The 16,814-nt window shown below is 36.8% G+C and overlaps 1 protein-coding gene across 1 annotated transcript; it reads right to left on the bottom strand.

Annotated features, from left to right (window-relative positions):
- Nucleotides 1–999: 999 nt before the first annotated feature.
- Nucleotides 1,000–15,920, bottom strand: LOC122119937 (vomeronasal type-2 receptor 116-like). Its single transcript, XM_042693987.1, has 6 exons — nucleotides 15,805–15,920; nucleotides 8,885–9,173; nucleotides 7,011–7,817; nucleotides 5,359–5,586; nucleotides 4,294–4,417; nucleotides 1,000–1,919 (listed from the first exon to the last, which is right to left on the bottom strand). Exons 1-6 carry the CDS (start codon nucleotides 15,918–15,920, stop codon nucleotides 1,000–1,002), a joined length of 2,484 nt encoding a protein of 827 aa, XP_042549921.1.
- Between the last annotated feature and the right edge of the window lie 894 nt (nucleotides 15,921–16,814).

Raw genomic sequence — 16,814 nt, 5'->3', positions numbered from 1 at the left:
AATTGATATGAAAAGAAACATGTAACGAACACTAGCAGAGATAATAAATGAGTGCAATTGTGTCTATACCACTTAAATATGTGATTTTGTAAAAATTGTATGGAATGGACTAGGTCAACCTATTTGAACCAATAAGTGATACTTTTCTTATCAAATTAAGAGTTTTGAAATATGACAAATAAAAATGATCATGTTGAACAGATTGTAAGAAAGATGTTATTAAGAGATAATCTTATATGATTAATATTCAAAATACTTTGTGTCAAACTAATGCATAGTGGTGAATCAATCATAAAATATAAATGATATCAAGGCAAGAACGGCATTACTATTATGAATAATGGATTTTAATATTAGGAGAAAGTGCAAAACATCTTATACATTGCAATCATCAATGGAGGCTTAATTTTTGTAACATATACATTTCATTCCTAAGTTATATGACGAAAACAGTGTGAAAGGGAAGAGGAAGACAAAGAATGAGATGGAGTGAATCAAAGAGAAAAAAAGACTGGGACAGAGAGAAAGGTCCCATAAATGAGACTCAGGATAATTTCAAAAGGTGAATGTGTGAATGGAAATATACAAGTATTGAATAAAACAAACTCTAAGTACAACATTAAAGGATGTAAATTTGTGAAGAAGAGAATATTAATGAAATAGTTTGGAGGGCTCTGCAACATGGTGGTGTGCAGACAGGAAGTTAATAAGCTCTAAAATTTAGAAGAGTTATTGAGAAAAACAAGAGTGAAAAGACATTATGAAGAGGATATAATAGAATTAAGTGCAGATTAAAAAAGAGAACCCAAAAATACAGAACCAAAACTCCAGTTTAAATTGTGATCACCATGACTTGTTGACTACCACTGCTAGGAAAATGCACACTAGATCCTTAGTCTTTGAAGTATAAATTCTATAATATAAACTATGACAAAAGGCATAATTACTGTAGATTTAGATCAGACCTTGTCTATACGAATCAAACCTATGTGCTTAATGTTAAGAATGCTTATTTCTCCTACTGTCTTTCACCCTGAAGCCATATAAAGAATTTCTATTCGGCACTAACAAGATGGTGTAACACTTTGGAGCAAAAATGCATCCCAGTAGGCCAGCACTGGAGGCTAAGATAGAGAAGACCTCCACAGCCACCATGACCTTCCCCTTAGCACTGTGATACACAGGCAGGAAGGTGAGCCACACACTGCAGAACACCAGCATGCTGAAGGTCAGGAACTTGGCCTCATTGAAGGTGTCAGGCAGGTTCCTGGCCAGAAAAGCCACAGTGAAGCTGGCCAGGGCCAGGGAGCCCAAGTATCCCAGGACAGAGTAGAAGGCGGTGAGGGAGCCCTTGTTGCACAGGATGATGATGTGGCCATGTTCTGAGTGTGCATCAGTGTCCACAAAGGGAGGAGAGGTTCCCAGCCAGATTCCACACAGAGTCACCTGGATGAGGGTGCAGATGGGGATGATGAAGTTAGAAGCCCCTGATACCAGCAGCCACCTCATCCTTCTTCCTGGGGAAGTGGCCTTGAAGGCCAGAACCACAGTCACTGTTTTGGCCAACACTGTGGAAACAGCCACAGTGAACACAACCCCAAATGTAACCTGCTGCAGGATGCATGTGACTGTGTTGGGACGGCCGAGAAACAGCAAGGAACAGAGGAAACAGAAGATGAGGGAGATGAGCAAGATGTAGCTGAGAGCCCTGTTATTGGCCTTGACAATGGCAGTGTCTTGGTGTTTCACAAACACCCCAAGAACAGCAGCAGTTAGCATGGAGAAGCAAAGAGCCATGCAGGCCAGAGCTATGCCCAAGGGATCTTCAAATGCCAGGAAACTTGCAGCTCTCAAGAAACACTGATTCTTCTGTGTGTTGGCATACTGATGATCTGGACACTTCACACATTGCTCCATATCTGCTGAGACATGTACATTACCATTACTTCTTTTTATGAACCTCATTTTCTTCAAAGACTTTAGGAAATTTTTTATTTAAGTGAAATCTTGAGATCTCTGGGTTTAGCATCATAAAAGCTTTTTTGTATTTTTCCCAGGCCATAACCACCTCCTGCTTTTATCTTCTTCATTCAGACTTTTGTTACTGCAAGGTAATGTACAGAGGGGTTACAGTTACATAAATAAGGTAATAAGTACTTTTCTTGTCAAACATGTTACTCCTTCCCTCATTTTTCTCCTACTTTCCTTCCCCTGAAAATTTCCCCCACAAATTGTCCAGATCATTTCCAACATACTTTCTCATGGATGTCGCTGTTCTATTGGTTCCCACTTTGTCCTTTGTCTCACCATTCTGTGTTTCCCTTCTCTTCCCTAATTCAGATAAACATTTCTAGGTTACAAAAATCAAATACAGTGACAACAGGAGTATACTAAAAGGGGGGAAGTATACAAAAGATGCATGAAATCACATAGTACATTAAAAAACAACAATAAAGAAAGTCCTCTTCTACCTGTTTCTTGAAGTACATTTTACTTACCATCACATTATATGGTCATATGATCAAAGCTATTGAACTATTCTGTTTATCTGCTATGATTATCCTAGACATATACTAATTATTCAAATAAGGGATACTATGGAGCCTGTGTTTCTTTGAGTCTGGCTTACTTCACTTGATATTTTTTCCAAGTTTTTCCATTTCCTTACAAATGCGGTGATGTTTATGCTTCCATCAGTCTTTTTTACTTAAGATTATTTTCACTCAATGACTATCACATATATTGATAATGTAACAATTGGGCTACTATTACATGTTATTAAATTTTTCTACACTACTCACTCTCATTTACAGTTCTTCAATCATATGTAAATTGTAATTAAACAGCTTAAGTGTCCCCACATGTTTCTGTAAAACATTAATTTTACCCTATGGTACATTATCCTTGATTTCATCTCACTACTACTGCTCACCTTTGAAGCTGTGGGCACAGATTAATCTCTCTTGGACATTGTATAGTCATGCTCACTTCTTACACTGAATTTAGCTTACTGGGCCCTTGTCCTATGCCAAGAAGAGTTCTGGGCATTGAGATATAAACATATGTGAGATCCATGATTCTTGTGTGCATAAAATATAACTTCTAAGATGAACATTCTCCTTAATAAGGCTTAGGTTTAACTTCCTGTTAGAGTTTAGACTTTTCCTAATGATTAGTGTTAAGAAAGATTCCTGATAGCTTTAATATGGTCTTGTTTGTAAACATTTGGGTAAATGCCCAAAAGTGGGATTGCTGGGTCATAGGGGAGCTCTATGTGGAGTCCATAATACTTTCCAAAGTTTTTGAAAAAGTTTACACTCCCACCAACAATGGAGTAAGGTTCCCTTCTGTTTATTGCAGCGTTAGTTACTATAGCTAAGATATGTAACCAACCCAGATGCCCATCAGTAGATGAATGCATCAAGAAAATGTGGTATATATACACAATGGAATTCTATGCCTCCATCAGAAAGAATGACATTGCCCCATTTGTTAGGAAATGGAAAGACTTGGAAAAAATTTTATTAAGTGAAGTTAGCTAAACCCAAAGAAACATAGGTCCCATGGTTTCCCTTATTTGCAATCTAGTATATGTCTAAGTCAAGCAGAAAATGTCATATAAGGTGATGTTAGGAAAATGAATCCTAAGATATGTATTCAAATGTTTTTTTCTTTCATGCATTTGTTTCTAACACATTTATAAGATTATTTCTTTGTTGCTTTGTATGTCCCTCCCCGACAGTATAACCCCTGCTTTCACTGTATTTGATGTCGGAATAATTTGTGTAACGGAAGGGGATAAACAAGTTGTTTAAATAAGGATACAGGTCAACCCGTTTCAACATGAGAAATACAAGTTGTCATGTGGAAAACGAACTATACAACTTTGGTTGGGGTGGGAGAGGATTGGGTGGGGTGTGGGGGAACCTGGGAAGGGATAGGAAGGGGAAACAAAGGAGGAGGCTACAATGCTTGATAACAAATGTACTCATTATCTTGTCCATCTAATTGTATCCCTTCTGTACAGTACTTTCACAATAAAAATATTTAAAAAAGAAGGATTCCTGGAGATAACTTTCCATGCAATAGCCTGGAAACTATAACTAAATATATAATTCAAAACTATGATCTATTATATTACAAATAGTAATAGCACAACATATCAGAATTGAGTTATTAACAGGGAGAGGAGCATGAGGTCTGTAATCCTAATACACAACTTTTGCATTGACTTGTTTGGATTGAGGAAAACTAGGGAGATACAAAGAATTTCTTCATAAGTCACAGACTCACCTGTCCCATTAGCAATCTCATTTTCTGAGCAAGGTGTACAATCAAAGCAACAGGCAGCTTTTTCCTCCTGAGGAGATTTTCTGAATCCAGGACCACAACTCTCACTGCAGACAGAGTGAGGAGTCTGAGGAAAGGCAGGGGTGTGCCAGTGACTGTTCAGATTCATATAGAACACTGAAAAAATCCATTGTTTTAAAGAATGCTATTTTTAAGGATAATGATTTATGCAGGCAATTGCAATCAATTAATTGAATTCTGTTTTATATTCCATATTCCATGATTTCCAAAGGCCATATGCTACAACCTTGATCGAGCCGGTTGAATCATTGAAAGGGATGGAATCTTTAAAGGCTGAAGGTTGTTGTGAGAAAGTAATTTAAGTGTATAGCCCTATGGATTTTCCTTGAATTCATGCCATTATATTTTCTAACCTACTGACATGGGGAAGAACAAGTAGGAAGCCACTTTATAGGGTTATGTGCTCCCCAGGGTCATCTTATCTTTATCTTTTTTTCGAGTGGCTATGACATGAGACTTTCATCACAGATGCCTTCAATGATTCATCTTAACGAAAGGTGAGTAAATAGCAAATCAAATAACCATTAAATAAACCTCCGCAGAAGGCAGCAAAAGAAAGCTTTCAACCACATGAATTACCTCCTCAGGTACTTTATCACACTGTTAGATACCTACTGACATAAATGAAATTTACATACTATGACAATATTCAAAATCAACATGTAGAAACACACTTAGCTCTTTTGGTTTGATCCTGGGGCTTGAACTCAAGGCCTGGACACAGGACTGAAGCTATTTTCACTCAAGGATAGCACTCTACTGCCTGAGTCACAGCTCTGCTTCCAGATTTGGGGTGGTTAATTGGCAATAAGATTCTCACAGAGTTTCCTGTGTGAGCTGACTCTAAGGTATGATATTCCAATCTCAGCTCTATTAGCTGCTAGGATTATAGGAGAAATTTGCTGTCACTCAGACAGATATAAATTTAAAGGATGACTCTTACTGATGTGTGTGTCCTTTAAATTATTTGGATTAGATCCAACTCACCCCTGTTGTTCCAATGGCCCACTCTACCATATCTTCGGATAAACACATTTGATTGCCATGTGGAGCATATGGAGAAAACTTCCCTACTTTCACCTCAAGTTGAAGACCCTCTGGAAAATTCCAAATGTTCAGAATGTCATACTCTGGCTCCAGTTGTCTTTTCTCATCCCAAATCACTTGATCTCTAGTACGATAATAAAACTGGATGCTCTTCAGGAAAGTGTTCAGCTAAAAGAGACATTATCTTATAGTGAAGTAAATCCCAGAGTAAAGACAAAAAACCTGAAGTAAGACACACTCCTGATTGCCTTTCACCTCTGATTCTGAATTCAAAAAGAGTAGTGACACATAATGAATTATTTCAGAAGAAAAATCTATGGATGAATAAAATAATCACTCTGAAAAATAATCTTTACTGGTCACTTAGAAAAGGAGTAGAAAGACTTTTTTCCAGAGGTATCATTTTACTCCATCTTGCCCTAACCATTATTTTATGAATGTTTATAATTTAAGGTTGCTAAATGTTTAATTCCAAAAGTTGAATAAAAATTGGTCTCTCATGAAAAATATATATAATTCTGTTCATTAGGTCATTCTTTGCTTTGACTGAAGGAAAGAATAGGGAGAAACTCAATTTGCAGTTTTCAAAATACTCCGTATTAACATGAGGATTTATCAGTAACTAAATGAATTCATGAGCAAGTTCCTGTTGGCTGATGGATGTAAACTAAGCTGTGCAGGTGGCTCAGATAAGAGGATCAGGCTTGAAGGCCATCCTGGGCAGAGAAGTTAGTGAGAACCATGTCTCCAAAGAACAATTCAGAAAAAAAAAACACAGAAGAAATGCTGTGTTCAAGTAGTTGAGGACTAGCCTTGAGTGCACAGAGATTCAGAGTCATAGCCCAGGTCGTGTGTTCAAGTCCCTGGACTGGCCAAAATTAACTTACAGAAATGTGGAATATGTTTTATCTTGTTACTGGCCTGTTGTTTTCTTCCCAGAATATCCACACATGTCCAGATTACCTTAATTACATTGACACATAAAGAATCACATAAGGTTTTGATAAGCAACGGAAATGTTTAATTTTTTTTTTCTTTTTTTTTTTGTCGGTCGTGGGGCTTGAACTCTGGGCCTGGGCACTGTCCCTCAGCTCTTCAGCTCAAGGTGAGCGCTCTACCACTTGAGCTACAGCGCCACTTCCGGTTTTCTGGTGGTTTATTGGAGATAGGAGTCTCACGGTCTTTCTTGCCCGGGCTGGCTTTGAACCGCGATCCTCAGATCTCAGCCTCCTGAGTAGCTAGGATTACAGGCGTGAGCCACCAGCACCCGGCTTGAAATGTTTAATTTTTAACTGTGAGTCTATATTTGTTCAAATTTGTACTCATATTAATTTCTGATAATAGAAAGGAAAAGCAAAACAGTTGAGAGAATTGCTTTAAATACCGAAATAGTAACTAATTTCAACAACCTAATTAGTATGACATATGAATACAAACATATATTTATATTTGTGTATATAAACACAAGTCATATATATGCAAGTACGGAAACAAGCAGACATACATACAGAAATATTTAATGTCACACAGGAAGGATACCTTCTAGAAAGTGCCTTTGCTCATAATGTGTACTCCTCCATAGAAAAAATTACCTGTTCTGGGGAAGGAACTCTTTGTTTTCTATTTCCCATTGTTTGAACTTCTCTTTGATGAAGAAACATCTCATGCAGAGCCTGGGCCACAGCATACACAGCATTGTATATATTGTAACTGTCTCCAGACATAGTCATTTCAAAAACATGCCCAGGCAACCAATCCAAAGAGGCATCATGAACACAGTTGTCCCATGATATACAGTCAGACTCAGAATCTGAGCAATTAAAAGAGAGAAACCACAGCCTCGCAAGAAAAATGTCTTCTGGGTATTTGGAAGGCTTAACTGCCTTGACAAAATCTGTGAATCCAGAAACTTCTACATGATGGTGGGTAAAAATAAGAGGTACATGCAATGAGCCTAGCATGAAATATTTCCTTTTCATGGTGAAATCCCACTGACAGTTCACAACACAAACTTTGCCATATATAAAAATTTGCTCGATAAATATCATTAAAACTATCAGTGAATCATTATCACCATATATGATGAGGACACTTGCAGAAGATAGATTTATCTCATTATGAACTGCCATGAGTTTGAATAAATATGACATGTCTTGGGTTGAGAACATTAGCTCATAGGCTACACAAACTCTGTTTTTGGCCATCTCTTCTTTCAATTCAGCAAGAACCCAGGCACCATTCTCATCTTGTGAGGTCAATAGTCCCACCCAATTCCAGCTGAAGTGAAGCAGTAATGAGACCATGGCAGTGGCTATTGATGAGTGCTTTGGGGCCATCTGATAGAGAGCAGGAAACTTGTGATGGTCACTCAGGGCATGATCAAAAGGCCCAAAGGTAAACTAAAGTTAAAGAAAATTGGGTGCTCCATGAATGACAAGTTTTCCATGCATTGTAATCTCAGCCTTGAATTCTGTTAAGAACCAATTAAAGTAGGTGGAAGGTAGGTTTGTTTTATTTTTTGAAAAAAAAATTTAACTGTTTTTGAAATGTTGCACAACATATCAATTGACTTGTAATTGTCTCAATATGTGTCACTATTTCCATCAACTCTTCCCATCTATATCAACCTGACCCACTCTTAATTCCATTTTCTTATATACCCATTGTATATCATATTGCTTTTTGCCACCCATCCAATCCATATTTCTTTGCATTTTTCCCTTAACATCTACCCCACTCAGACAAGATGCTTCACCTTTTTGGTGGTGATTTTTTATACTGTCAATAGATCAGCAAAGTTACACCATGGGGTTCCACCACTGTGTATACCTTACTTTAGTCAGATTGATCATGTATGTATGTAAGTGGATATATGTGTGTTCCATACTTATTTCATATTACATATTCATATTTTAGATCTAACGTTCACATATTTACCCTTTCTCATTCTGAGCCTGATTTACTTCACTCAATATAATATGTTTTTTGTGCCTGCATGTATGTGTGTGTGTGTGTGTATGAATGCTAGAGGCACAAACTCATGGCTTTTTGCACTTTCTTGGCAATTTACCTCAAGACTCGTGTTGACCAATGGACTCACATATTCACCTTGTGCCCTTTGATATTTAATTTGAGATACATGTTTCCTCATTAGTTAGGATTACTTCTATGAGGAATCAGTATACTCTCAACATACCTTCACACGGCTATATCATTTTCCATTTCCTGATGTATTAAAGAAAATTATTGATAAGTCTCAAAACAACAAATTATCCATTTGTCAGCTCAAATCTTCTATATCTTTTTCCAAAGTATGAAAATATATATTTCCAAATATCTTTGAGTAAATACTCTTTGATACCACAAACTTGATGGGTTCATAAATAGAATATCTTCCTATCATTCTAACATCTGAAATTCCACTAAATTATACATTATTATATCCTTCCACACTTTGCACCCTCACCTGTGGAAATCTGTAGAGTCCTAATAATGTCCCAATCTGGTCAGATGTTATTCCTGATGGTCCTGTAAGTACTGCTATAGACCTGCTGTCTCTCATGCAGGAGTAGTTTGGAATCTTGTACTTCCCAAAGAGGCAAGTGAAAGGATTCTTAAACATTGTCCAAGTTCTGAATTCAACATCATAAATATCAAATCCCAAAGTCATGTTATATAAAAGATCAGGATTTTTGTTGATCTCCTCAATAGCAAAAGCCAAGGCCAAAACACTCTGATAGTTCTTGAAGATAAATCTGTATAATGAGCAAATACTTTGAGGAGGAATATTCCAAAACTTAAGACTATGATACATACATTAAATGCTTGCTTCGTTGTCAAGGAATATGTTAAAATATTACCTCAATCAGAATGGAATATTAATGTAGTATCTTATGTTTGTATATAGATCTAGGTAAAGTAGACTAGGAAGTTGGCTCAGTGATAAAGTGCTTGCCTTGGGTTCAATTACTCACTGCCACGCAAACAGAAAAAGTTGGGTGTGACACTGTGGCTCAAGTGGTAGAGTGCTAGCCTTGAGCTGAAGAGCTCAGGGACAGTACCCATGGCCAGAGTTGAAGATCTATGACTGAGCAACTGGCCATACTGTGTGGAAAATAATTTTTGTGTTTTCACGTAGTTTGTTATGTGTTTGAGGCATGTCAGGATAACTAAGGAATATTTAATTTAACTGCAATATGCAGAAGCAAAATGTTATTTATGAATGATTGTATAGCAACGTTGCTCACAGACCAATATATTGAATAGCTCTTACAAATAACAACCAGAAAAAGAGCTGAACTATTGGGGGCAAGGATTTTATTTTTATTTGTCTAACACAATGAAAAGGATGCATCCAATTTCAAGGAACTCATTTTGGAGAAAGGAAAGCATGACATGAGGATTGAGAAGAGAATTGTAGGTAAGCTTTGTATAGATACCCCAGTTCCAAGGCATCCATGGTAAAATTCATTGATCACTACTCTCTTCCAAATATATTTAGATTGAGATATTGTAAAGGAAGCAATAGAGCAAAATAGAAAGGATCAAAGTACTTTTCCTTCTTTCATTTTTTGTCTATGTGCAACAAGGATTTGTGTAAATGTCTGTTTGTGTTTGTGTGTATTTACTTGCAAGCTGAGATTGCGTGGGCATATTCTCATATTCTAAAGAATCTAATATAATGAAATCAACTGGTATTGTTTAAAAGGAAACAATGAAGGCATATTGGATGTACTAAGGGAATGGATCAACTTGTTCAATCTATACTATAGGTATATGTGAAATGATCACAATCAAAATCTGTCATATTCAAAATGTTCTAAACAGAAGAAATTAGTAAGCTTAGGGAAAATTTAATTGAACATACACATATGGAGGAATCAAATGTAGGAATGAAGATGTGGGAAAAAGTTGTCAAAAGTTTATGAGATTATTTTCTCAAAGTAACAAAGTAACAGTCCTAAAGATGAAATGATTATCAAATTTTGTTCACAACATCTACAGCAAGCTGTCTTAGCCTATGGCTCCCACAACTGAAATACATATACAGGGATAATTCTCTAAAGTATAACGAAAATGAGACTCATATTCATATAGGTGTGCACCAATTTCTATAATAGCTTAGTAGAGTCCATATAAGTCAACAAAACATGGCAAGAGCTCTTTACAGTTATGAAGATAAAAAAATTAAATTATCCAACAAGAGTATTGCACCTAGTAATGCTAACCTGTAGAAATGGAGGAAGGATAAAAATGTTCCCAGAAAAGCACAGTTAATAGAATGTATCTGCATTAAACCCTTCCTACATGAAATACTAAAATAAGTTTTTCAGACCACAAAACAGAAACATTAATGAACAAGAAAGATATACAAGAATATATACCCTGTTTCCTGTGAACACAATAAAACTTGATTAGATGAGCCTCACATACACCTAGAGAACACTTCACACAATGTCTGAGTAAACCAACTCTCACCCACATATTGAGCATTCTACAGGAGAGATCGTGGGATAAGAAACAAAACAGCCAGATATAAAAAGTATGGAAATAGCTGGGTGCCAGGGGCTTAATTCTAGGTACTCAAGCGGCTGAAATCTGAGGATCATGGTTCAAAGCCAGCCCATGCGGGAAAGTCCATGAGACACTTATCTTCACATAACCACCAGAAAACAGGAAGTGGCAATGTGGCTCAAGTGATAGAGCCCTCTCTTTAAGCTAAAGAATGCAGGAACCGTGCCCAAATCCAGAGTTCAAGCACCATGACCTACCAAAAATCAAATAAATAAATAAATGTCATTTATAATACATTGAAGTAAGCCAGGCCCAAAGAAACAACATCCCACGGTTTCCCTTATTTATAACAACTAGTACGTGTTTATGACCAGGCCAAAGCCATGTACATATGAGCATATTAGATGATGTTAAGTAAACTGAATCCCAAAATAGGGACCCAAATATATTTTTTCTTTCTAGCTATTGTTCCTAATGTATTTATTATGTACCATGTGATTTTTTTGTTTCTTTTTATGTTCCTTGCACAATGTATAACCACTATTGTCACTGTATTTAATGTTGGTGCCCTGCATCTTGTATATATACTTCTCTAATTTGGGGAGGGGAAGGGAAAAAACAAAATGTTTACATGAGGATACAGGTTGACTCATTGTAACAATCAGATGTACAAAACAATGTTGAAAACGACCTTTTAGGGGGCATACTTGTGGGGGGAGGGAAGGGATGGTAGTGGGAAAACAAAGGAAGAAGCAACAATACTCAATAGGAAATGTACTCATTACATTGCTCAAACTGTAACCCCTCTGTACAGCACTTTTCCAATAATAAAAAAACATACAAAATATTATTTAAAAAACATTGAGCACATATGCAAACCCTACTGTGGTAAGGCTAGAAATTAACAAGGAAAACACCAAAAATATTCCCATAATATTGAAATGAAATGAGTTCTTTTTAAACCAGAAATAAAACCTTCAATTTTATTAAAATTTAATTTACTTAAAAGTATTCAATTGAATTAAATGATTAATACATGATTAAATGACTTGACTTTCAAGGCAAATTTCAAGAAGTTTACCAATCTTTGGAACAAATAAAAATGAAAACAGAATATCAGAATCTGTACATACAGAAATACAGCAATGAAATGAAACTATCACAACCTTTGCTGAAATCTGGAGTTCAAATGTTGTACTAAAGAACCTGTGCTACATCTCAAGCAACTAGAAAAAGAATCCCAAAATTAGTACAAAGAATGAAATAATCAAGTAAAATAAAAAGAATTAGAGACTACCAAAAATAGCAATAATCAATAAAGGAAAAGGAGGAGTTACCAGAAACATGAACCATAATAGGGCAAAAAAACCATGAACCATAATAGGGAAAAGCAACAAAATTACACATGTGAATCCATACCTCTCATTATTTTGTATGCCAGAAGCAGTTTGGTGAAAATAGCTGTACTACTGAAAAACTATCTATAGAACCTTCAGTACAGTCTACATCAAAATTCCTATAAATTCCTTTACAGAAATAGAAAATTAAAACTGAATTTTATGAACAAAGAAATCCTCCATGAGCCAGAGATATTTTAAGACACAAGAACAACACAAAAGCATCTCATGCCTGTTCTTAATTCATCCTGCACAAATGGGGGTGGGGGTAAGGGGTGGGAGATGGGAAGGGATGGGAAGGGGAAACAAAGGAAGAGGCAACAATGCTTGATAAAAAATGCACACATTACCTTACACATATAATTGTAACACCTCTGTACGATATTTTCACAATTTAAAAAATGACACAAAAGATAAAAACAGATACATGTATCAAAGGAATATAAGACCATAAAGTACTTGCAAACAATAGATATCTGATTCTTAGAGAAGGTGTCAGATAACACATGGTCCAAACATGACACTCTTAGCAAGCAGTGGCATTGTGAAACTGGGCATGCATGTGTGAAACACTCAATCTAGACCATATGTATTTTAATCTAAAAATAGATTATTTCTTAATAGAGACTTGAACTTTGGAAGTAATAGTGAAAATAAAGTGAAATATAAAAACACAGATAACTTAAACAAATTTCAATAGCTCGTAAAAGAAGTGGCATAATTATTCCGTGGGTTTGATTAAATGACAGAATCCTTTGTCTCACTTAAAAGGCCAAAACTTGTACCCCAAGCACTGGAAATGTAAATTAACTGTGCTTGTATCCAATTGAAAATCTTCAGTACAGTGAAAGAAATGGCAGGACAGGCAAATTAACAGTTAAAAATCTTGCTACCTATATATCTCACAGAGGATGAATAATGTAGTGGAAAACAGTTCTAAAATTAAATATTCTATTAGAAAAATCGAAAATATACAGTAAAAACACTTAAAGGTTAGAAATAGAAAATCACAACAGAAAAATGATACTCAATAATTTGGTTTTTCAGGGCACACATTAGTTATTTATTAGCCCAGAGAAAAATTAAAGTTTGTGTGATGGTACATAAAAATTGAAGTTTAGAGATTCTTCAAGAAATTAAACGTATCTCTACTGGTGGCTTTGACCGGCAATCCTAGCTAAACTAGAAATCAAGAGAAAAGGATCCTGAGTCAAAAGGACCTGTCACAGAAAAGACTATGGCACATTTATCTCCAGTCAATCAGCAGAAAGCTTGAAGAAAGGGTATAGTGGTAAAGTACCAGCTTTGAGATAAAAATGTATGCAAAATTCCAAAGTAAGCTAATTATCAATGGCTTAATCTTAGCTACCTCAAAAAAGTGAAAATGAGTAGAAAAAATTAGAGATAAAAGAGACAAAGAACTGATGTGTGACACGATATAGAAATGGCTATAAAAAGCCTGCGTGGTGAGTCATTCCTGTAATCATAGCTTCTCAAGAGGCGAGATCTGAGCATCATGGTTCAAAGCCAGCCCAGGCAGGAAAGGCTTTATCTCCAATAAACAACACATACAACCGGATATGGCACTGTGGCTCAAGTGGTAGGGATGCTAGCCTGAGCTGATGAGCTGAGGGACAGCACCCAGGCCCAGTGTTCAAGCCCCATGACCAAAACCAACACCAAAACCAAAAACATAACAAAACAAAAAACAGAAAGAAATGGTTCTAAAACAGTGAATGATTGAAATCAAAGTATGGAACTACAACATGAACTAGGTACTTGGCACAAGCACCATATTGTATCAAATTGGCTAACATCAGTGGACATAGAGGAGTCAAATCTCACACCTACTGATGTCTAATTACAGTGCTCTATTTATCTATGAGGAGAGTTAGCCAATAAATATTTCTATCTGTAGTCAATAGCATGCATAAAATTTTACTAACCCAAACCAGATTTTACTTTGTAGTTGGGAATAGAAAAGAAACATTCAACTTCTGAAAACATGCTTCTCAACATGTCTCTATTAAGAGCTTAACAAAAATATTCACGTATATATTGGTAAGTTAAAAGAATAAAAATCAACTAAACATGGGTATATAGTTTAGAATATAAAGAATAAGGGAAGTTAGACAGTACCACCGCACACCTTCATTCTGAACTACTCATAAGGCTGAGACCTAAGGATCATGGTTTCAAGGCAGCCTGGGAAGGGAGGGCTGAGTCTCTTATCTCCATTTAACCACCAAAAATGCCAGAAGTGAAGCTGTGGCTCAAGGGCTAGAGCACTAGCCTTCAGCAAAAATGGGACAGCCCACAGGCCCTAATATCCCAGGACCAGGATGAAAGTGAGAAAGATAAACATATCAGTGACATATAAAATGAAGCCATGAATCTTCTATAGCACAGAAGAGAGTAATTCCTATTCTGGTAACTTTGCTCTCAATTGTGGGCAGCTGCATCTGGCTGTAGTTGTCATACCAGCACTTAAAAAGCAGTGCCAATGATGGAGACAATGACATTTTTATTTTGCTGTAGGAATTAGATAATTTGCTAGAATTCCGTGAGGTTCTGTGCAGTCAATTTTCTTTTCTTTTTCCTTTTAGTATAGCCAATTATTAGTGAGGAACTATTACGATCAGAATTTCAAGAATATGCCTGTGCACAAGGAAAGAAGAATTCATCTTGGTTAGGTTAATTCCCCAATGAGGAATCTTTCATAACACTGAGCTGCCTGGTAACCTATCTGACAGACAACAATGCCACAAGGCTTAATTTGGAAGAGTAACTGCTTGTGTACACTAGCAATGTGTATGTATGTGACTCTGTGTGTATGTGTGTGTGTGTGTGCACATGCCTGTGTGCACACCAGTTCTAGATCATGAAATCAGTGCCTGAGCTCTGTTCTTGAACTTTTTGGCTCAAGGCTAACATACTGCAACTTGAGCCACAACTTCATTTTCAGCATTTGGCTGGTTAATTGGAGAATAAAGTCTCACAGATTTTCTTTTCTGGGCTTCTTAAAATCTCCATCCTCAGATATCAGCTCCATGAGTAGTAAGATTACAGGCATGAGCCATCATAGGAAATTTTATCAAAATTCTCAATATATAGGTGTTACTAAAGAAAAGTTCTCAGATGTCTGGTGTAGGAAATGCAGTGGCAGCCTTTTAATACAGAACTCAGGCCAGTGACTCAATTTTATTGTAGTAACCTCATTTCCACAGCTGAAATTGAGGAGATACAGGCATGCTGCAAAGAGAAGTTACATGGAGGGAAATAGAATCCTCTCCTGCTAACAGACAGAAAATCACTCAACAGTAGGTGTAAGACAAAATAATGAAACTGAGCTGCTACTGATGCAATAGTAATGGAGGTCAGTGTAGAGGAGACAGAGATCATTGATGTGTGCACCCACAGCACCAGTCAAACATCCTCAGAACTGTAAATGAAAATAAAATATGAAACTACTCACATCTTGTTCTCTTCTTGCCTGGAAGCATGGCTGTTACTGTGATCTATTCCCAAAGTGTTCAGAGGGAAAAACCCAGTGATCATCACATCTCCATCCATGTGTGCTCGGTGCTTCATGGTAGAAAAGCAACTAGTGCCAGCCAAGGACCTGACAGGAAGGGGAAGATGGAGAAGAAAGAGTGTGAAAGTCAAAGGGCACATCCCTGAAGCCTCTGCCAAGCAGAAATGCTGGTGGGAAGTGAGGCCCACAATTTCAGTTATATGTATTGGCATATCTTTGTATATGTGCATATGTCTTTTTATTGACAGGGATCGATACTATAGCTCACCTCTAATGAAAGCCTCATGTGAGTCCCCAGAAGTAATGTGCAAGACTATTCCCAGGGGCTCTGCATTTGTAGCCTTGCATCAGGAAGAAAAACATATGTAAGAAAACATGTTTGGAAATTTGCCTTCTTCACAGCAGGTGCTGTGATTTGATCCAAGACCACAAATAGTGAGGCCCCAGAGATGGAATTATCTTGGTTGTAGTTTGTCCAAAGTCTGTCTAGAAACTACTTGCATGAAAGTCATTTGGGATGATGCAACTGGATTACATAAGGTGATAATATGTCACGTGGAAGGTGAAATGGCCAGAAAGTCTATGCCTGCGAGTTGCCAACTAAAATTATAAGGTCATTGTACTTAGAGGGTTGATTCACAAACTACATATCCAGGCAAACATGCTCTCTTTGCAAATGATATTTCATAGTTTCAACGCTATAGGACTGCCCTGGAACTCTTATTTCCTCAATCTCCACCTCTAAAAGAGCTAGAATCATAGATAGCTGCAACCCCACCGAGGCAAGACATCCCAGAAACTCTTTTTCCCAGCCTTGGTTCAGAGAAGAATCTTCATATTCTCAACTGTAAAGCAGAAAGATTTACACCAGCCCAAACTTATTGATGAAGACACCCCTGTACCCTCCTGTCTGTCATAGCCTCCAAAGATGTCTAAGAGAAATTCAAGTT

Source organism: Dipodomys spectabilis, unplaced genomic scaffold (assembly GCF_019054845.1).
Source record: "Dipodomys spectabilis isolate Male_0828 unplaced genomic scaffold, ASM1905484v1 ptg000173l, whole genome shotgun sequence".
NCBI lineage: Eukaryota > Metazoa > Chordata > Mammalia > Rodentia > Heteromyidae > Dipodomys > Dipodomys spectabilis.
Note: the sequence above shows the minus strand (reverse complement) of the source record. Positions and strands in the feature narration are given on the sequence as shown.

Bases quoted from the DNA above. Each gene is read 5' to 3' on its own strand.
- LOC122119937 (XM_042693987.1), bottom strand. From the start codon at position 15,920: ATGAAGCACCGAGCACACATGGATGGAGATGTGATGATCACTGGGTTT. The intron at 7,818-8,884 runs GTGAGGGTGCAA...CTTTAACTTTAG, and splicing joins GACTCTACAGATTTCCACAG to TTTACCTTTGGGCCTTTTGA. The intron at 5,587-7,010 runs GTAATTTTTTCT...TGTCTCTTTTAG, and splicing joins GAGTTCCTTCCCCAGAACAG to CTGAACACTTTCCTGAAGAG.